Source organism: Protopterus annectens, chromosome 5.part0 (assembly GCF_019279795.1).
Source record: "Protopterus annectens isolate FY-2018-M chromosome 5.part0, PAN1.0, whole genome shotgun sequence".
Taxonomy (NCBI): Eukaryota; Metazoa; Chordata; order Ceratodontiformes; family Protopteridae; genus Protopterus; species Protopterus annectens.
In genome coordinates, this window is record NC_056735.1 from 1,689,414,982 (window position 1) to 1,689,437,915 (window position 22,934).

General features: G+C 41.0%; 1 protein-coding gene across 1 annotated transcript in view; it reads right to left on the reverse strand.

Annotated features, from left to right (window-relative positions):
- The window catches only part of LOC122802408 (WD repeat-containing protein 3-like), a 270,090-nt gene that overhangs the window by 177,937 nt on the left and 69,219 nt on the right, over positions 1–22,934 (reverse strand). The window contains exon 3 of the mRNA XM_044072031.1: positions 21,916–22,127. Coding sequence (XP_043927966.1) covers positions 21,916–22,086 — 171 coding nt within the window. The 5' untranslated portion in view covers positions 22,087–22,127. The remainder of the gene's footprint in view (positions 1–21,915; positions 22,128–22,934) is intronic.

Genomic DNA, 22,934 nt, shown 5'->3' on the forward strand with positions numbered 1-22,934 from the left:
TCCATCATGTAACAATAGTATCACCAAAGGACAACTCTTCCAAGAGGGAAATTGGACTCAAAGAATTCTCTTTCTCCAAACTGCAGTCCAAAGGGGAAGGAATTTGTGAAGAATAAGAGGGATTCCTCCTCAGAATCCAAATCCTGATCTGATGAATCTAATTCCCTAGGCCTCTTAACAGGAGTGGAAGACTCTGGGGGAGGGGCAGAAACAGACACCCCTTCAGGAAGTTTCAACTGGGGGAGGGGCAGAAACAGACACCCCTTCAGGAAGTTTCAAGGCTGTTAAAGTATTTAATAAACCCCTAGTGTAATTCTGACATTCATGCTTTGGATCCTTAACAGGTGAAATATACCTAGTTTTCGGTTTCGTTTTCTTTGGGACATCCACCTGGAAAACCCTCAGAGGGTCAGACCCTTGACGTGACTAACAGTGGTAGAAGTTTTCTCCCTCACTAAAATCTGAGGAATCCTCCTTGGCCCCCTGAGATATTATTAGCTAAGGTTCCACCCCGCATGTGTGAGAATTTGGATCCAAACCAGCCTCAAATGGGGGTCGCGACAGAGGAATCTGAAGCAAACACCGGACGGTCTTCAGGGCTTTCACTAGCCTATACAGATATGTCCAGAGGAGGCTGGACAGCAAATGGATTGAGCCTTACTTTTTTGGCGTTTATCTAAAAAATGGCATGATAACCAGCACAGCAGAAGGGTGTTCAGACTGACGTACGATAACGGCATTCATACTGGCATCAAAGTAGTTCTGAGTGATTGCGTCCATACGTCATCTTTAAGCCCCAAGTCTTGCACTGGGAGCACATGACACCTATAAGAAGTAGCAAAGTCAGTCTTATGAACTTTCTCCACTGTTATGGAATGATGACTTTGAATGCTTGACTTACTATGCCCATCAGGTCTGCTTACAGGTTGATAGACAAGGCTTTGGTTGCACTGAACTTATGGCTCTGTGAGATGCAGCGGAGGCTTTTATGGGTAATCTTCCACACTTCTATACATCTGGTGAAGTGATGTGTGCGTGTGTGAGCAGATTCCCTTCAAAACATTGAATGGTCATAACATCTAAGCTCAGAACATTGAGACCATAACATCTAAAATCCATAACGTCTAAAACTCAAAACATTGAATTTCATAACATTGAAACTTTGCATCACAACTTCAAAACCTACAAAATCACATGTAAATAATGTCCCCGCCACCGAAAAAGTACAGTTTTGTACCTACCATAAATGTAGATGTTAGAGTGCTAATACAGCTGCAGTAATCACAGATGGGTTCTCTGCCGTCAGGCGGGTCCTCGGTCGGCCGAATTCCAAAGTCTAGGTCCGGCGTCGGTTGTTGTCGCTTTCTCTCCTGACGTCAGTGAGGCAGGGGTATACAAGATACAGCCGACGCCATTTTCTTCAGTCTTTCTTGCCCCAGATGTCAGGTGCCCCCAGAAGGAAGGCAATACATAAATTATAGTAATATACATGAAATGCAATATAACCAAAAATCAGAAGTTGCAAGCAAATATACCATAGAAGGATAACCCAATCAGGTAGTATGAAGAGGGGTTAGACCCTAGGCCTTTACCAAGAGGGGAAGGAGGGAGGGAGGGAAAATTGTACTGCAGCTGTATTAGCACTCGAACATCTACATTTATGGTAGGTACAAAACTGTACTATGTTCATTGTGCATACAGCTGCAGTAATCACAGATGGGTGGAATCCCAAAGCTATGCACAGGGTGGTAGGCACTAGGTGGAACTGGGATGAGCCAGAATGCCCTGCAACACAGCAGTGGCAAAGCCTGCTCTAGTTTTGGAATATAAAGGCAGGTGGTAATGTTTTGTGAATGTATGCACAGAACTCCAAGTGGCTGCCTCCAAAATATCTTTGGTAGGAACTCCTCTGAGGAAGGCTGTAGAAGTAGCTGTGGCCCTGGTGGAGTGGGATCTTATGCCTGTAGCAACAGATTTTCCATGATTGGAGTAACAAAACCGTATGCAGTGGCCTATCCATTTTGAAATTGTTTGTTTGGTAACTGGCTTCCCTTGAGCTCCTACAGCATAGGACACAAAACGTTGTTCTGATTTCCTGAAAGGCTTTGTTCTGTCCAAATAATAACGTAGCTGTCTAAGGAGTGTAGCAGCCTTTCCCCTTTGTTTTGGATTGGGGTAAAAGGTAGGTAAGTGTATGGCTTGATTTAAAGCTACCCTGGATACCACTTTAGGCATAAATGACGGATTGGTTCGTAGGGAAACCCTGTCCTGATGGAAGATGAGAAAGGGCTGCACAGCCATGAGGGCTTGTAGTTCCGAAACCCTACGAGCTGAGGTAATGGCCAGAAGGAAAGCTGTTTTCCAGGACAAATATTGCAAATTTGTTGAGGCAGCTGGTTCAAAGGGAGGCAATGTTAATTTTTCTAGAATGTAATTAAGATCCCAGGCTGGAATTGGTTGTTTCCTTGGTGGTCTTATATTCTTAGCCCCTCTGAGGAACTGTCTTAAGAGTGGGTGAGAAAATAAGGGTGGATCTGTGTTGAATTCTGCAGAAATGGCTGAGGCATGGATTTTTATGGAGGAAAATGAAAGCCCACTGTTCAGCAGCTCAGCTAGATACTGTAATACCTGAGGCAAATTCAGTTTTCTAGGGTCCTGGCCTTTTTTCTCATTCCAAGAGCAAAACCGTTTCCATTTTGCGGAGTAAGCCTTTCTAGTAGATGGCCTTCTGGCCTCCAAAATGACATCCTGCACCTCTTTGGGGAGTAGAGTCTGTTGTGGTGTTAAGGAATTTTCCATGCAGCGAGATTGAGTGTTTTCAGCTGACTGTGAAGAGTTTTGTAGCTGTGCTGAGTCAGCAGAAGAGGCATTAGAGGTAGGGACCAGGGAGGAGTATGTGTTAGGCTCCTCAGGAGTGGGTACCAGTGTTGTCTTGGCCAGTCTGGAGCAATCAGTATCATCTTCGGTCTGTCTGCTCTTGCTTTCAAGAGCACCTTGGGCAGAAGAGGCAAAGGTGGGAAAGCGTACACTGTCCATCTGAATGAAAGGGCGTCCACTCTCCAGGCCTTTGGATGAGAGGTCCTTGAACAAAACTTTTCCAACTGATGATTCCTGTGGGAGGCGAAGAGATCTATGTCTGGCCTCCCCCACGCTTGGATTATCTTTGTAAACACTTGAGGATGCAACTTCCATTCGTGTGGATCTGTCATATTTCTGCTTAGATAGTCTGCCAGCGAGTTTTCCAAACCTGGCAAGTACTGTGCTTGAAGTTCGATTTGCCATTTCAGAGCCAAGTTCCAAAGTGTCATGGCTAGTCTGCACAGGGGGTATGAATGTGTTCCTCCTAGTTTGTTTATGTACCACATTACTGTGGTGGTGTCTGTTCTTATGAGTAATTGTCCTGGATGCAGGAAGTCCTTGAAAGCTGTAATTGCATTTATCACTGCTAGCATTTCTTTTTGATTGATGTGAAGGCGCTTTTCCTTTGGGGACCATTTGCCCTGAATGCACCTGTCTGTCATGTGCGCCCCCCAGGCGTAATCTGAGGCGTCTGTTGTGATGACTTGATTTGCTTGAGGCTTGCAGAATGGGAGGCCTGTGTTTGTTTGACATGCTTGGGCCCACCATAGAAATTCCTTTTGCAAACATGGAATTATTGGTATTATTGTTTCCAAACTGTGGCTGTGCTGAGACCAAAGGTTTTTTTAAGTACCACTGAAGTTTCCTCATATGCAACTTTGCACATGGGATTAAAAGAATGCAAGATGCCATGAATGCCTGCAGGATTTTCCTTGCAGTAAGCCTGGTACAGTTTGCTAGTATTTTGAAGTATTGAGTTAGTTGCCCCTGTTTTTCTGGCGCAAGATAGGCCATCTGGGTGTTTGTGTCCAAGTTGGCACCCAGGAAAGTTATTTTCTGAGATGGTGTTAGCCTGGATTTCTCTTTGTTGATTGTGTATCCCAGAGACTGCAGTAACCGTGTTACATAAGCCAGATGTTCTAGAAGTATGTGCTTGCTGTCCGCTTGGATCAGGCAGTCGTCCAAATAAGGGTAAATTTGTATCCCTTGAAGTCTGCAGTAGGCAATTACTGATGCCAGGCATTTCATGAATACTCTGGGCGCAGTAGATAAGCCAAAGGGCAATGCAGAGAATTGATAGTGTATTGAACCTGCAAGAAATCTGAGGTATCTTCTGCAGCTTTGTCTGATTGGGACATGCAGGTATGCCTCCTTGAGGTCCAATGTTACCAGCCAAAACTCCTTGCCCAGCATGGGAAGAAGCTGCTGTAATGTGAGCATCTTGAATTTTGGTACGAGTAAGAATGTGTTTAGGATGGATAAGTCCAAAATGGGTCTCCAGTCGGATCCTTTCCTTGGTACCAGGAATAGTCTGGAGTAAAAACCTTGACCTTGCTCGTGAATAGGTACCTCTTGAATAGCTTTCATGCCCATGAGCTTTGAAATTTGTAGTTGTGCCTCTGCCCTTTGATTGTGTGGCAGGTTTGGCATGTCTCTCATTTTTGGGAGTGTGTGAAAATGAAATATGTAGCCTCTGTTTATAACGTCCAGGATCCATTTGTCTGTTGTGACAATATGCCAATTTCTTGTAAATAATGCCAGTTTTCCTCCCAAGGGTGCTGCCAGCTGAGACTTGCTTGGCATGGAAAGGAGGGAATCACTGGGTTTGTTTCCTGTATTGTTGTGCACTGTCTTCGCCACCTCTTGGTGCTGGAGTTTGCCATGGTCTGCCTCTATATGATCCTTGTGATTGTCCTCTGCCCTTTGTGCTCCTGTATCTACCTCTTTGGGGCTTGTCAGTGGCTGGAAAGGACCAGTTTTTAGAAGGCCAATTTCTGCTAAAACGTGGTGGTTGAACCTGTAGAAAGGCTTTGCCAGTTTGCATAGATTTGGCTTTTTCTTCCATTTTCCGTAGTATCTCCTCAGCATTAGTACCAAACAACACACCCTTTTGTAAAGGAGCATCCAATAATTTAGCTTTCACATGATCAGGCAAGATTTGTTCCCTAAGCCAGGCATGCCTACGAATGACTGATCCTGTAACAGCAGCTCTACTTGAGGCCTCTAGGGCATCATAGCCACATTGTAAGGTGTGTTTACCCACTTGTTCTGCACTATGCATCATATCCTGCAACTCCTTCAAGTCTGGTTGTTCAGGTTGAGACATTTTATTTCTTAATTGTGATAACAGAAACTGCTGTTATTTAAGCATCTGAAACTGACAATTTAAGGCCCTCATGGCTAGGGTGGCCGAGGCATATACCTTTTTTCCCCACCTTTCTAAGGATCTTGACTCTCTTTCGGAAGGTAGTGGATTCTTAGCAGTAGAGGCCTTCATTCCCTTGGGGCCTTGAGAAATGGTTTCAGGGTCAGCATTATGGCTTTTGTAAAGAAATTGGTGAGAGTTAGGAACTCTGTAGTACCGGTCAGACTTGACTGGGGCAGGAGGCAGGGAATCCGGATTAAGGCAAGCCTCCGAATAACATCATCAAGTATGTCCAAAACAGGAGGTATCGCCAGAGGTCTGTGTTGAGGTAACAAAAGAAATTCCCCAAGTCTTTTCTTGGAATCAGAAAAGTCTTGGCCTTCCCAATGGAAGTGTTCCCTCAAGGTGTGCAAGGTTTCCCCAAAGGAAAAATCCTCAGGAGGAGATACAGAAGGAATGGACTGCTCTGCATCAGAATCTTCAAAAGGGGAGTAAGAGTGTTCCTCTACATCAGAATGTTCTGAAAAAATGGAGCCCTGATCAGAAGAGGGTGAATCTTCCTCCACTCTGGGTCTCTTGTCTGGAGGGGGTTGGGAGCCCCTAGAAATTAAATCCTCAGCCATTTTAAGCATCTGCTTTTTAGGCATGGGGCCTGGAGATGGGCCCTGTGCAACAGGCCTCTTGGGATGCCTGGCTGATTTGGACTTGGTAAAGGCCTTAATGGAAAAGGAAGATGAGGGTCTAAAGACACCATGGGTGGAAGTGGACCTGTCCACATTAGGAGGCTCAACGCTCAAAGTGGCTTCGGTGGTTGTAGTCTGGGTCTGGGCCGAGGTACCTGCGGTCTCGGTTACAGAAGACACCGCCAAAGAAGTGTCGTCGGTAGTCAGGGACTGCATAGGCGTCTCGCTGAGAACCGGACCACGTGTAGCCGGTTTTGGCGTGGTGTCGGTGGGGACCGCGGACCTCGCCGTGTCGGTCCTTGTCCTTACGTTTTTTGGACAAAGCGGTAGTCGAGTCTCCGACGACATTTTATAATCAAAGGCTTTACGTCGTGGTCTGGGCCTAAACAAGGTATGCAGAGGGAATGGAAATCCTTATGCGGTATTTGCTTCCCACAAGAAATACAATTGTTAACTTTTTCTGACATCGGTCTGAGGCAAGAAAAGTTTCCCCAACGGGGTACTTAGCGTTAATGAAGACTTCGGTTTCCAATTTTTCGTAAATTCAGGAGCTGGCCGACTGGCACTTGCGAACTGCTTCTGCTTCGGGCACCGCGCAGCAAAAAAGACTGAAGAAAATGGCGTCGGCTGTGTCTTATTTACTCCTGCCCCACTGACGGCAGGAGAGAAAGCGACAACAACCGATGACGGACCTAGACTTTGGAATTCGGCCGACCGAGGACCCGCCTGAAGGCAGAGAACCCATCTGTGATTACTGCAGCTGTATGCACGATGAACATCACCACCAAAGTAGTAAATACACTTTGTACTATGTTTCTGCGGGGGGGGGGGCAAGCCCCCTGCACTCTCCTCACACCCCCGGTAAAATAAATATACCAACTCCAAGATCGCATTACAGTGGGCAAAAAGTTAATTTCCTAACCCCACTATAGTGTGATCTCAGAGTTGGTATATTTAATGTACAGGGGGAGTGGGGGGCTTGCCCCCCCCTGCAGAAACATAGTACAAAGTATGTTTACTAATTTGGTGTTGTTTTAGGTGGAGGAGATGTAATTTACATATGATTTTTAAGTTCTGAAGTTGTGATGCAACGTTTTAATGTTATGAAATTTGATGTTATGAGTTTTAGACTGTATGGTCTCAATGTTTTGAGCTTCGATGTTATGAACTTTAAATGTTTTGAAGGGGACTGTGGGTGCCATACTACAATGTACAATATGCAGAACAGTCTTTTCTAGCAGTTCTGTGTTGGTGGGGTGACTAATGGACCATTATCCACTTCCGAACATTACATACAGCTATCATCCCTTTTTTTATTTGTTATAATTTTGCTTTAGTTCTCCTCCGACTGTTAACCTATTCCTCAAAGTCACTTTTCTGACCCATTTGTTCCCCATGATCAACAGTCTTATAGCTCATTCATTCCACAAGGTTAAGGGTTGAGCATACCCAACATCATCACCATCAGCAAGAGGCCTGTGCATATGCGCAGGTGTCCAAGAGGTTGGTGTGCAATAGGCCTTTGTGCTCAGATAGCCCTGAACCGCCAAAGACATGCCCTGTGCTCTGTGATCCCTGGTTTAAACTAATGATTCTATCAGAGTCTGCCATCCCTCTTCCCAAAAAGAGTCGAGCAGGTTAAGCCTAATCATTCCTCTCCTCCTCCATGCCACTGCAGAAGATGTCCAAGCTGCTAGTTGAACTTGGGTTGTCCAACTCAAAGTCAGGGTTTTACCTCTCTGTGCCAAAACAGCTGGCTATATACTACAGTCATGCAATGCCACTGCTGTAGTGTTTATTAAAGACATTTTTGGTCATTTGCTACATTAAGTGCAATGAAATAGCTGAGAAGCACTGACAAAGCTAAAAGGAAAACACTGGTCACTTTTAAAACTTAACTACTAGTCAATCAAAAGTTCTCAAGCGGATTCTGGACTTGTTGAAAAAGTGGGAATTTCAGAAATGATGCCCTTAGATCTGCATAAAATTGAGGAGGATGTGTGTGTGTTTATTCCACCTTCTGTTAGTGATGACAGCAACCAAAAAGTAATGACATTGTGAAAGCCTGAGAATGTCAAGGCTATAAAAACCAGTGCAACAGCAGACGAAGGTGGGTTTTGAGCTCTTAAACCATTTTCTGGTAGTGATTCCACTAAGACTAAGTATTTGAAAGAATGGTATGACATGTAGGCTTTGAAACAGCCAGTGGCAGTGGAGTAAAATAAGTTGGCAGAATTTAGTCAAATTGTTTACACTGAACAAAACATTACCTGATTTTACAGACATTACAAGACGGTACAATTTGAGAATGAAGGGTTTGTTCCAACATGAGGAAGGCTGGTTCTTGAAAGTTCATGACAGTCTCAAAGTGGTACAATGGAATTTCCTTTTTCTTTCTAAACAATTGCTAGGAATATTAAAAGCATACTGTTTACAGTCACCAGTGGCAGACTGACTATACAGGCCTACAACAGTAATTTGTGATTTGGGATGAAAAGGAACGAGTTTTGTTGCAGTTCAGTGTCCATAAGGGAAGTTTCATGTGTGCGGGTTTTTTTGTTTTTTAAAAAAACAAAACTATTGGACTGCAAAAAAAAAAAAAACACAACACTGCTTTATTTACATGCATCATCATACATTTCACTGAGACAGATAATCAAACATTCTACGTCATCCCCAGCAAAGAGAGCATCAATGTTCTATACCATTGTTAACAACCCACTTCCTCAATTGAATAGAACCAATTACTGCAAATGCATTTCCCCCACTGTTTCCCAGGACCTGGTCCAACAATTTTGACAAGTCTCTTAGTTTTACTCACTGCCAAAACTCTAAATTCTGCATCCTTTATATCATTCATTATTGTCAATACGAGGGGAGGAGTGTCCACCTTTTTGTTATACATTTACTAGCTACTAGAGAGAGTAAATATGCTAACTCACTTCTATGCTCCTTTGAATTCCAGCACTTTCTCCAACTGATCAGAGAGCTTTATTCAACTGAAATTTCCTTTCCTAAAACTTTAATTGCCACAGATGGGACCTGCTCCTTGCAGGCTAATAGTACTTCAATATTCCCAAAATATATGCTCCAGTTGACCTTCTACTCCTTATCACATCTCCAACAATTTCTCAAAGTAGACTAAAATATATTCAGTAATTTACAAGGGGTATAAAAATATCTATGGAGAAGCTTGCATCCAAAAATTCTGATGTGTCTGGAACATGTGGCATATTTGGTGGACAGACATCTCTCTGCTTCCACTGCAGGTCTGTTACTTTAATATTTAGCCTAGCTTTCTATTCCCTCTGTACATGCTCTTTAATCTTTCTTAGCTCCTTGGCTAAGGCCTGGTATCCTCTACTTATAAATTGAGGACACCTCAACATTCTCTGTTCTTAGTTCCAGCATAAAGTTTTATTATCGACAGCATTTCCCTCTTAATTACTAGTTGCCTACTAATTGCTCAAAGTTCACTTCCCAACCAAAAATAGGGTAAAACTTATATGCCTGTAACAGTCGAGATCATCTGGGTTTTTTCTTTCCTTAGGTATCTCTATTATAGCAGCTTTTTTTCCACAAGGCTGGAATACATCTCTCTTGAAGAATTTTATTTAAATAACCCAGTCTATCACCAGAATCCCAGTCATCCCAACTTCCAGATCTTCACAAGTATTCCTTCCGAACCCAGAGATTTGCCATTATCCTTTCCTTTTTAACACACCCGATTTCCCTCCCTAACAATTCTTATAAAACAAATTTTATTAGTCTTCCTTGGCAAGTCCTACATACCAGTGTTATTTTTTTCCTTAGCTAGTCACCTCATATGGCTACATAATCCTACCTACCCCCTGGTCTTTTGATTCCTCATTTATTATCAAGGACTTTCCTCTTTTCACAAAAGTAACAACCCCCTTCTTTGCTCACCCTCCACTTGTATAAGATAACCTTCTCTAAAAGCTTTTTAATTTATGAGTTCTTGACATTCCATCTTCACCATGTCTCTTGCAGCATCACCACATTAGAATGTTTATTCATAAAACTATAACTAATATTATTATTTTTTACAGGCATCTATTAGTTTGATCACATTCCACAATAATATCTTTATTTTATTCATGAGATCTAATCAATTTATCTCCATCACTGGAGACCAGATCCTTGCCCCTCTTTCTAGTTTCCCGCAAGTCACATTCCCTCTTCCTTAGTCCAAAACTACTCTTGAGGTAAAATATTCTTGTGGTTTACTTTACTTGCATAAACCATACAATACACGCAGTGTTTCAGTTGGAGTTTAAAAAGCTTTTCTCAACTTTTAACAGAAAAACACAAACATTACATGCAGAAAGTACAGTTTTGTACCTACCATAAATGTAAATGTTCGAGTGTACACCCTGCTGCAGTCATCACACTTGGGTTATCTTGTCGTCAGGCGGTCCCGCAGTTGGCCTGAATTCCAAAGTCTTGGTCCGGCGTCTGTTGCTGTCGCTTCTTCCCTGACGTCAGTGCGCCAGGGGTATATATAATGCATCCAACGCCATTTTCTTCAGTTTTTCTTGCCCCAGATGTCAGGTGCCCCCAAAAAGGTGGTCAGTAATTGGTAACAATTTTAGAAATTTAGCACAAACACAACATCCCTCCAGCTATAAGCAAATACATCAGGAAGGTATTGTAAAGATTTAGCCAGTTAGATCAGAGGGGATGGAGGGAGGGTAACCTGGACTGCAGCAGGGTGCACCACTCGAACATCTACATTTATGGTAGGTACAAAACTGTACTATGTTCGTGTTACCATGCTGCAGTCATCACACTTGGGTAGAATCCCAAAGCTAAGGATGGGAGGAGGAGTCAAAGAGGGTTAGAGGAGGCTAGAAGGCCCTGCAGAACTGCAGTGGCAAAGCCAGCTCTAGTCTTAGAATAAAGTGGTAAGTGGTAGTGTTTGGTGAAGGTGTGTACTGAACTCCAAGTTGCAGCTTCCAAAATCTCCTTGGTTGGGACCCCCCCCGAGGAAGGCTGTAGATGTAGCTGTTGCCCTGGTAGAGTGGGGCCTTATGGTAGCAGGAACTGGTTTTCCATGATGGGTATAGCAAACACGAATGCAATGTCCTATCCATTTGGAAATGGTTTGTTTTGATATAGCCTTCCCTTGCGAAGCTGTAGCATAGGATACAAAGAGCTGGTCAGATTTTCTGAAAACCTTAGTTTTATCCAAGTAGTAACGAAGTTGCCTGTGAATGTCCAAGGAATGCAAGAGTCTTTCTCCTTTGTTCTGTGGATTTGGAAAGAAGGTGGGTAAGTGGATGGTTTGATTTAAAGCCACACTGGATACCACCTTAGGCATGAAGGAAGGATTAGTTCGTAGAGAAACTCTGTCTTGATGGAAAATGAGGAAAGGTTCCACTGCCATTAGTGCCTGCAGCTCTGAGACACTTCTGGCTGAAGTTATTGCTAGCAGCAGGGCAGTCTTCCATGATATAAACTTTAGATCAGCAGAGAAAGCTGGTTCAAAGGAAGGTAGCGTAAGTTTTTCCAGAACAAAATTGAGGTCCCATGTTGGTGTAGGTGCTCTCCTGGGGGGGGGGGGGGGGGGCTAATGTTTTTTGCCCCTCTGAGGAACTGCCTTAGAAGTGGATGTGAAAATAAGGGTGGATCCGTGTTGTAGTGGGCTGAAATAGCTTGTGCGTGGATTTTAATGGAAGAAAAAAAAGAAAGTCCTTTGTGCAACATCTCAGTTAAATACTATAGAATCTGAGGCATGTGCGGCTGAAGGGTATTTTGGCCTTTAGCTTGGTTCCAGGCGCAAAACCTTTTCCATTTGTCCGAGTAGGCCTTCCTGGTGCTGGGCCTCCTAGCTTCCAGAATAACATCCATAACTGCTTGAGGAAAAGGAGCTGGCTGGATGCTTAGGTGATTTGCCATGCAGCCAAATTTAAGGTTTTGAGCTGGCTGTGTAGAATCTGACTGTTTTGCTGTGTGAGCAAATGGGCAATTTGTGGTAAAATCCAAGGTGGGCCCTGGGCCATATTCCTTAATAGTGGGTACCAGTGCTGGCGTGGCCAGTCTGGGGCTATGAGTATCAGTCGTGGTCTCTCCTTTCTTACTTTCAGAAGCACCTTTGTGTGAAGAGGCAATGGAGGGAAGGCATATACTGTCAGGTTTTTCCAACTGAATGAGTGCGCGTCCACTTTCCAAGCTTGATGGTGAAGTGTCCTTGTACAAAATTTTGTTAGCTGATAGTTTTGGGGGCTGGCAAACAGGTCTATGTCTGGGAGGCACCATTTTTGAGTTATCATTGCAAATACTTGTGGATCCAGTTTCCACTCGTGGGGATCCATGATGTTTCTGCTGAGGTTGTCTGCCAATGTGTTCTTTTTTCCTGGCAGGAATTGAGCTTGTAACTGAACTTGGTAAGCCAGTGCTGTGTTCCACAAGGTCATTGCTTGCCTGCATAGAGGGTAGGAGTGTGTACCCCCTTGTTTGTTTATGTACCACATTACTGTGGTGTTGTCCGTCTTTATTGTAAGTTGTCCTGGATGTAATAGATTCTTGAAGGCTGTCAGAGCATTCTGTACAGCTAGCATCTCTTTGATTGATGTGCAGATTCCTTTGATCTGCAGTCCATATGCCTTGAACACACTGTCCTGCCATGTGCCCCCCCCAGGCGTAGTCCGATGCATTTGTTGTCATAGTTTGCCTGGCTGGGGGCAAGGTGAAAGGCTGACCCTCGTTGAGGTGACATGCCTGTGACCACCACAGAAACTCTTGCTGAAGGCAGGGAATGAGAGATATCATTGTGACCAAGCTGTGGCTGTGTTGAGACCATACGCTTTTTAGGTACCACTGTAATTTCCTCATATGCAGCTTTGCAAATGGTATTAGTAGTATGCAAGATGCCATAATGCCCAAGGCCTGCAGAATTTTTCTTGCAGGGAGTTGGGTCTTTGTTGCCATTGTTTTGAAATATTGAGTCAGTTGTATTTGTTTGTCTGGCGTCATATAAGCCTTCTGGGCCGTTGTATTCAAGCTGGCACCCAGGAATGTCATATTTTGTGAGGGTACTAGTTTTGATTTCTTTTCGTTTACTGTGTACCCCAGGCAACTTAGAAGATGTTTTACAAAAGCCAGATGTTTTAAGAGGATGTCCTTGCTTTCTGCTTGGATGAGGCAGTCGTCCAGGTATGGGTATATTTGAATTCCTCTTTGTCTGCAGTATGCAATTACTGGTGCCGGGCATTTTGTGAAGACCCTGGGCGCAGTGGATAAACCAAAGGGCAGTGCAGAGAATTGGCAATGGGTTGAACCTGCAATGAAACGGAGGTATCTTCTGCAACTTTGTCTGATAGGGACATGCAGGTATGCCTCCTTGAGGTCCAACGTTACTAGCCATGCTTTCTTGCCCAACATGGGAAGAAGCTGCTGTAGTGTTAGCATCTTGAATTTGGGTACTTGTAAGAAGGTGTTTAGAATTGAAAGGTCCAGAATTGGTCTCCAGGCATTGTCCTTTCTAGAAAAGACTAAAATCCTTGGCCTTGCTCCCGTGTAGGTACCAGTTGAATGGCTCTCATGTCCATGAGAGCTGTAATTTGTTTTTGTGCCTCTGCCCATTGATTTTGTGGCAGGTTTGGCATTCCTCTTTTTGTTGGCAAGGGCTAAACAAAATGGCTGCGTCGGCCTAGCACTCTCTGCCAAAGGCTCCGAAGCGGTCTCTGGTTCCAAATCTGCGGTAGCCAGGGGCTGCATACGAGTCTCACTGAAAACCGGTGAGCTGGAGACCGGCCCAGCCGAGGCCTCGGAGTCTGGTTTGGGTCTAGGCTGCCTGTCCTTATCCTTGTGTTTTTTGTGCACGCCGGTAGTCGGTTGCTCCGATGGCATTGTGTAGTTAAATTTTCTACCGAAGTAGTGTCGTGCAAAATCAAAGCATCTTTTTATAGTACGCTTATTGAACCTAGCACAAAAGCGACAACCAGTGACGTCGTGGTCTGGGCCTAGGCAAGGTATACCGTAAGAATGAAAATCCTTATGAGGTATTTGCTTTCCACAAGAAATACAATTGTTAATTTTTTCTGACATTGGTCTGAGGCAAGAAAAATTTCCCCAACGGGGTACTTCGCTTTATTGAAGACTTCGGATATGAAATTCGACTTCGAAAATCTCAGGAGTCGGCCGACCGGCACTTGCGAACTGCTTCTGCTTCGGGCACCGCGCGGTAAGAAAGACTGAAGAAAATGGCATTGGATGCATTATATATACCCCTGGCGCACTGACGTCAGGGAAGAAGCGACAGCAACCGACGCCGGACCAAGACTTTTGAATTCAGGCCGACTGCGGGACCGCCTGACGACAAGATAACCCAAGTGTGATGACTGCAGCAGGGTAACACGAACATCAAAAGATAAATTTCAACCATCGAACAATTCCTCAAAATCCCCCCCCCAAAAAAAATTAAATTAAATTAAAAAAAATAACCATTTTCATTAAACCAGTCATTAATGCTAAACAAATTGCAGTTTTATGCATACATTGACAGGAGTAAAGATCCCCTTTCAGTGAAACCACAGAGATTCTTCTTCCTTCAGGCAAAAGACTCACTGTTAAATGCAAATAATTTAAGAAACGAATAAACACAATGTAACTTGAAACCTGCAATAAAACCTAAACGAAAAATAAAAAATCCAAGGTTTTTAATAACAATACATCAAAGTAAGTGCTTTCATCTAGGTAAAGACTTCTTCGGCCTGAATGTTATGAAATACACACCCCTTTTAAATAACAATCATAACTGACAATTCTCACATTAATTATCAAAATAGTTTAATGCCTTAACCTTTTTCTTTTTAAAGACACTATAAAATTGTTAAATGCACTTTTTTCCTCTCCTCTCCTCATTAATATGCTCTTCTCTTCATGCTCCACTGCCATTTGCCCTTAATACAGTCGGGGCCCTTTTATTTTTGTAAATGAAACATAACTCAAGCAAATGAAACTATTCAGTACACTGCCCAGTCATAAGTACACTTTCACTGCATAATCTTGGTTAGCAAATTTAAATGCTGTACTTCTCACGCAGTCATAAGGTTACTAGAATCACCCCAACTCAAATGGTACATCTTATTCTAACAGAGAGAGAGAGAAAGAGAAAATACATTTTTTAAAAGTAAAGGGCTTCCTAAATCCTGAGATCATTAAATTTACATTTTTATACTCTCTTTTAACATTGATACTTAGGCAAGACAGCTTTGACAATCTGCTGTGTTTTCCATTTCCCCTGCTGCACTTTAGCTTCCATTTGTTTCTTAAAAACCAGGAATACTTTTAACAGGTCAGGTCAGGTCGTCGTCCCCCCCCCCCCCCCGTGACGTAGTCACAGGGCTCTCCTGCTGTTTTCCCTACTGAATGCTGAAATGCTGCTTTCCTTCTCACTTGCTCCTGCTGCAAGAACTCTACTGCCTACTCAGGTTCCAAACAAAAAAAAAAAAATTCACCCCGTCAGGAGCATAACTTTTAGGGTCACTGGATATTTCAAAATTAACATGGAGCGTACAAAATTTTGGGGAGAAATAATTAGCTTTCAGCAGGGAATAATACTTATAGGTGGAGACTGGAATTTGATTTACAACAAGGAGGAGGAGTCCGGTAGGCTTAGAAGGGAAAATATAATAAAAGAGGGTAGATTTCTGAAGAAATTTATGAAAATATTTGGTTGGGCTAACCTAGACAGGAATTATATTTAACAGGAACATGTGCATTTAACTGAGAACTTTCATACACCTCCAATAACTATTTCAGATCATGCACCAATAACAGCCAGGATAAAAATGCAGGGTAATGAAACAGTGAAGATGAGACACTAGCACTTCCCCACCTTCCTATTAGTTTACGGAATGTGTAGTACAAATTATCCAGGATTATTAAGGAAAATAGAAAGTACTCCAGAAGTTATAGTTAGTGAATGATGAGAAGTGGGGAAATCAAGAAACAGCACAAATAGAAATACTTATGGAAGACTTAAACATGCCAAGGTTAGAGGTAGAGGAGGCTCAACAATTAATAGTTAAGGCAGGAGGAGATGAACAACCATGTGCATGAAAGCTTCCAGGAATAAACTGTATTCACGTTGAAGTTTGGAAGCTAGGAGAGAATAAAGCAATTAAGATCAGGAAGGTTTCATTTAAAAATCTTTTAAAAGGAGGAGAGGCAGCAACATCCTGCAAAAAAGCTGTAGCGGCTGTAATATCTAAATGTGCTAAAGAGCCATCTGATCCAGCTTCATATAGGCTCATATCAATTTTAAACTGTGATCATAAAGTGTTTATGTCTATAATGGTTAGCAGAATGGCAAAGGTGATATCAAAATTGATAAATATGGACCAATATGGTTTTGTAGAACGGAGGCAAACATTTGACAACATTAATAGAATAAGGATCCAGACTAAAGTAGAAATGCAAGAAAATACGACCGTTATTGGTGGGTCTTGATGCAGAGAAAGCATTCGACAGGGTAAGCTGGGATTTTATGATTAGGGCAATGGAAGCATTTGCATTTTCTGATACAACAGCGATGTCTTTCGGCTTTTCTCAGTTAGGAGCCACCAAAGCGGATCACCGGGCCATTGAAAGGCATTGGTGTTTTTTTCTCAGTGTCCAACCTTCACAGAAGGCACACAGTTACATACACGCACCTACCTGCATGTCTTTAAAACTCACTCGACCACAGAAAGGACATGTAGACTCCGCACAGAAGGTGCTCCAGCTGAGAGTCGAACCAGTGAATCTCTTGTTGTGAGGCAATAACTCTAACCACTGCACCACCGTGGCCGATAAGTTTCATGAGTTAATTAGAAGGCTATACGAGGGATCACAGGCAAAAATCAAAGTGGGAGGGCTCCCCGCTGATCAGATTTAGCTAAAAAGAGGAACCAAGCAGGAATGACTTCTTTCACCTTTATTATTTACATTGCATTTAGAACTACTTTCAAAGAAAATAATGATCTCAGAAATTCAAAGATATAATTGGTGTGGTGTTCAAGAAAAGTTGACCGTTTCCAGTTATTATTTTGTAACTGATGGAACTAAAAAAGGACATTTCAGTGTTGTGGAACATTCTGATATAAAATTAATGAAGATAAAACAAAGGCTATAGCCATAAATTATGTAACCACACATGAATTGGTTCAACAATACCCATATTTATGGGGGTACAATAAAATTAAGTATTTAGGACGATGGATTAAAAAGGATTTGGTTATGGCAGCTAAGGATATGTGGGAAGAGACTACACAAAAGAGGACACAAAAATGAGAAACTAATCTTGCCTATAGATATGGATAGCAAGATACAAGCAGTAAAATGTTTTAGTCTCTTTAGATTTATACACAGGTCATAAATAATAATGAGTTGAAGGATTTTACTTGGACAGGAAGAGGGCAATGTCAAGTGGGATAAGCTGCTCCTCCCGACAGAACAAGAAAGTTTAGGATTACTTGATTTAAAGGGTATTTTAGAGCTACAGGATTGAGGCTGTTATACATAACACAAGCAGAAAGCTACAATTCAAAAGTGGAAAGGGATGATGATGAATCACAGGGGTTAAATTCAGGAAATAATGTGATTTTGGATGCATATCCTTAAGGAAAAGGACAATAGTTATACAAAATATATTCATAAAGTAGAAAAAATTATATTAAGAACCAAGTCAACAGAGGAATGAAGAAAGAAGATTCTGCCAATATGGATAACTGCAATTAGGGGTACAGAGAATAGACTAGAAGGGGGCTGGAACGTACTGGAGGAAACTGGCAAAGGAAACAATGTATTGTGAACAAATAAAGAGAGATGGAAGGAAGCCAAGAGGACATTTGGATTGCAGGCTATTGACTACCTTCCCTATCAGGGACTGACAGATTATAGACAAAGAGGAAACGATGGGAAATCCTAAATGAAGGACCTGTACTGGTTGAGTTTTTAATTGAATCTAGAAGACAAGCCGTTGTTAAAAAAGGGATCATTAGTAGGGTATATAAACACTGCACGATTAACTAAAGAAATCAAATCAGAAGAGGTCAGAAAATATTGGGAAGAGAGACCAAATACGCAATTCACAACGAAATAATGAGAGATGTGTATGACTTCCAAACATACAGCAAATCTAGATTTAGACTTCTTGCCTACAAGTGTTTGCTTAGATACTTTTATGCCACAGGTAGACTGAAGATTTTTTCCTCAGGTAGATGGCAAACACTGGAGGTCTAATGAGGAAGAAAGAGGCAACTGGGAACATGTGCATTTTAGGAGTGTAAGGAGTTTGCAGACTTTAAAAATTCTCAACAGCGTACTCGGTCAGGAATACTGGGCGAGCAAATGAGTGTAACTAAGGAAATTATTTTTTTGAGCTGGGTTCAGGATCTGAATTGCCTAGATATAGTAAGGTCTTGTTAAGTTTAGTTCTGGTAACTGCCAAAAAAGGAATTACTAGAAAATGGAAATTAAAATCAAAACAAACTATATTTGAAGTACTGAATACTGTAACAGAGATAAAAGACGAGTAAGTGGGATCTTTAAAAAAGGGTGGGAGTAAATTACACAGAAAAATGGAAATTGTGGGAACAATTCAGCAGAAAAATGCTTTGGAGGAGAAATGAGGTTTAAGAGAAGGCAGGAATTTAATAATGTATGTAATGTTGCTTAGACTATATGATACAATATATGAGATGTATAAGGTTTGTTAAATGTGAACTTGTAGATATGGTTTGATTACTTTTATATAAAATGTAAGTTTACCTACGTCACAAGAGGTAATTCAATAAAGGGTTTAAAAAATGTTCTGCAGACTATGTGTGACTGCATTGAAACATCTGACTTAACAGCGGAAGAGAGTAATGTGCTTTTAGACCACTGTGGTAATAGGACACCCTATCTACTGATGTAGTTGGTGGTGGAATTTTGCCCGGCTCATTGTTTTTATACTTCATTTGAAAACATTATAGTAATAATGTTTCTTATAATACATTTCTTATTCAATAAAAAAAATATTATGGTGTTACAAATTATTCTAACAATAAGAGATGAATGAATGAGTTCATGCCATTGTTTTATTTATTCAATGGCATAGATGAATGCATTTAGAGGGATATTAAACTTTGGGATAGTTTTGAAACTGTGCCATTTAATATAAAAAGAGTTCAACACTTAATTCTGTTAGTGTGTATTTTGATGTAAAACATACAATACTACATGGGTATTTACATGGAATCTTTATGAGTTCTTTATATGGTTAATTAGGGTTTTAATCCATATGAACAATGCAAGGGAAGGTGTTGATGTTTTTTATTTACATAAATGTAAATGCTAGAGCACAAGGGATTCAGGCAAAAATGACCACAATATTGCTGCTGTTGCTAGCATGTTGTTAAAAAAAAAAGTATTAAAAGAACAGCAGAAGTATTTTTTTTAAATGTTGAGTGTTGACTATACAAGGTTTAACATTTGTATTAGGAAGCACCCTGATGACTACTTACTTTGGCCTACATACTGCTCAATACTAGTCCTGGAGTTTCAATGTATGTTGAAAATACAAAAAAAACAGCTGAATCAAAGTCTGTGTACGTTTCAAGAGATGTATAAAAAGTAGCACAACAGATGTCTTAAATTCCACTTCTTATCACAGCAAAAATCCAGGAAATAAGTCATTGGTTTTAGCATGGTATTTTTTGCTCGTTTGTTTTTCAACCCAATGTACGATTATGCTTTCGGTTTCTTTTTTTTCTGGTAACAAGAATTAGAGGAGGCAGTGTCATAGGCCAAAGTGTTCACTGTTTTTAAAATTTGGTTTGGTGCTGGTAAGGAAGAAGCCTGCCTTAGCACTGAATTACCAAGCCCATATTAATTTCATAATAATATGAAGTTAAATAATATATTATTTTAAGCCTGGTTAGAATGAAAAGCAGACAAGCAGATAGGAGGACAAGAACCACAGTTTTAAGGTAACACAAGAAGAATAAACAGGGTGTGTGTTGGAGGTTATATGATTAACTGGAATGGGTAACAGGAAAGAAGATAAGAGGGAAAGACATCTGTAATGTGGACATTATGATACAATGTATAAAATCAGAAATAAGGCAAGAGAAAGAAAAGGAACAGTTCACTGGAAAAAGGCACAAAACACAATGAATGAATAAAAAAGATCCAACCACGAAAGAAAAGGAAACAGTTCACTGGAAAAAGGCACAAAACACAATGAATGAATAAAAAAGATCCAACCACGAATGAAGGCAGAACGACCTTTATAGTAAAAACGTACAAGCGCTTTCGTCTGGACAAGACTTCTTCAGATACAAAAAACACACAGGTGCTTCAAAAATTTATAATGCCTCACAATACAGTCAATTAAGCTTTTAAAGAAGCACACACATACAAAGAATATGCAGTTGTAAAATATAAGGTATACTAATACTAAATACATTAGACAAAAAACATTAACAAAAGTAAAAAACAGTTAATTCTACAATATAATTAATGTTAAACCCTGGCTGCTTTTGCTAGTAGTACTGGTTTGATACTAATGTATTCATTTAGACCAGGAGCAATATGTGCCCTCAGCCTAAGTTGCCATTTAAGTTCTTTATTTAATAAAATATTTTTGCAATCTCCCCCTCTAACATTGTCTCTAACAACTTCAATAATGCCAAATTTATAACCAGAAAAGGAAGCACATATCTCCAAATGTTTAAAACGTGCACTACTTTCCTTGGCTGTCCTAATGTCGTATGTGTGTTCGTATATTCTGTCTGAGTGCCCTCTCAGTTTTTCCAACGTAAAATGCAGGGCACCCACCACATATCGCCAAATAAACAAACATCTGGGTTCTTCAGTTACCCCTGCAGAATCTCACAAAACTGTTGAGCCCATTCTTTAGTCTAATATTTGCATCATTGACAATGTAGGAACACTGGCTACAACTACCACAAGGAACAGTATTCTTATTAAAATGTCTTGCGTTGGTATCAATGCACTCAAAAACTTTTTTGAAATTCCTTCCAGTCCTAAATGTAAATATAAGTTTTGGTCCTACTGCCTCAAAAAGATCTTTGTTACTTTTTAACATGCACCAATTGGAACTAATAATATTAGTAAAAGTGTCAGAAAAATGCAGTGAACTCTAACACAGGACCCCCTAAAATCTTAATCATCTCCACACTGAGACCCTGAAACCACAAAGGGCTGACCTAACAAAGGCTTGTATCTTTTGCCCCATTCACCATAAACCTTAGCCAATATGTCACAAACCATATCTATAGGATAATTCCTTTCAGTAAACCTACTACCCAGAAAAAGAAATTCATTCTTCAAGTCACTGAAATCTGAAGTCATCCTGGCTATCCTAACTGCCTGTCCTTTTACAAAGCTTTACTTTTGAAATGTAGGGTGTATCAAACCAGTACTACTAGCAAAAGCAGCCAGGGTTTAACATGAATTATATTGTAGAATTAAATGTTTTTTACTTTTGTTAATGTTTTTTAGTCTAATGTATTTAGTATTAGTATACCTTATATTTTACAACTGCATATTCTTTGTATGTGTGTGCTTCTTTAAAAGCTTAAATGACTGTATTGTGAGGCATTATAAATTTTTGTAGCACCTGTGTGTTTTTTGTATCTGAAGAAGTCTTGTCCAGACGAAAGCGCTTGTACTTTTTTACTATAAAGGTCGTTCTGCCTTCATTTGTGGTTGGATCTTTTTTATTCATTCAAGAGAAAGAAAAGGCTGTAGCAGAATATTAAATGTTAAGTATAACTGTCACTAGCGTTAATCTTGCAAACAATTCAAATATGCATTCAGCTTGCTTTAAGGTGGATGTTTAGTTACTGTTCAATTTTGTGATTGATGTTTAATCATTGTTTAATTGCTGCCTGTTCTGAACAAAAAGACACTTGGTTTAAAAGAAAAAAAAATCTCTGAACCAAAGCAATATAAATACAAAATAATCATGTTTTCCCAATTAGCAATAATTACCTTTTCTCCTTTGCGAATGTCCCAGATGATTACATGTTCACAGGCAGCAACAGCCACATAGCGGCCTTTGTCTCCTCTTAGAGTCACAAACACAATATTAGCTTTCTGGCTGGCAATCACTCCAAAAAGTGCAGTGGCACAGTACCGTAAATACTGTTTTGTGAGCCCCATACTGCAGTCTCCTTTGGGTCAAAACAGGAGCAATGTGGCACCTGGTTAAAAAAAAAAAAAAAAAGGATTTAAGTTGTACAGATTTGAAATTATTTTACATACCCTCATTCCTCCCACTTGACATTTTAAAATTTAAAAGGAGAACAGTGAGCAATGTGAAGTATGCAACACTCTCCTTCCACCCCATTACAACAAAGCTATAACTTCCTAGCTCTTCAAGATGGAATTCAGAAGTATTAATGCATGATCAAATAAATCTATTTACTCAATGAACATTTCTCCAAATACCTTAATAGGAGGGCTTATCTACAGTATTCCACCTCAAACATAAAGCACATTGTAAACAGTAACATGTACAACCACTAAATAGTATGAGTTCCCGCACCCAATGCCACACTGCTTCTGACCATTCTCCCTGTCTACCCCAATTGCACAGCTGTGGCTCCCCCAGTTTTATCTTACTAGATACCCTGGATATCAACTTTCGCGGGTTAGGCCCCAGACCCCCTGGTAAGTTACGTTAGGCACATGGAGTGAGGAATCCTAAGCACAGTTGTGAGTGTGGAGCCCTAGGCCATCATTTATGTGGCAGCCAATCATACTCCCTAGATGTAGGAAGTTGACAGTGCAATGATGATAGGAGATCACCGCTTCCTTCTAATGACTTGAAAGGCTCCTGGTCTTCAGATAGGCACTGGGTTTCCCCAAATGCTAGGAGAGCAAGCCTTTAGCTGCTTCTTCCTACTAGCCCAGACAACCATGTTTTTAACTCAGGTCACTTATGGCTCAGATGGATGCCTTGCCTCTCTGCCATAAAAAAGTCAATAATGTTCTAAAAAAAATCTCAA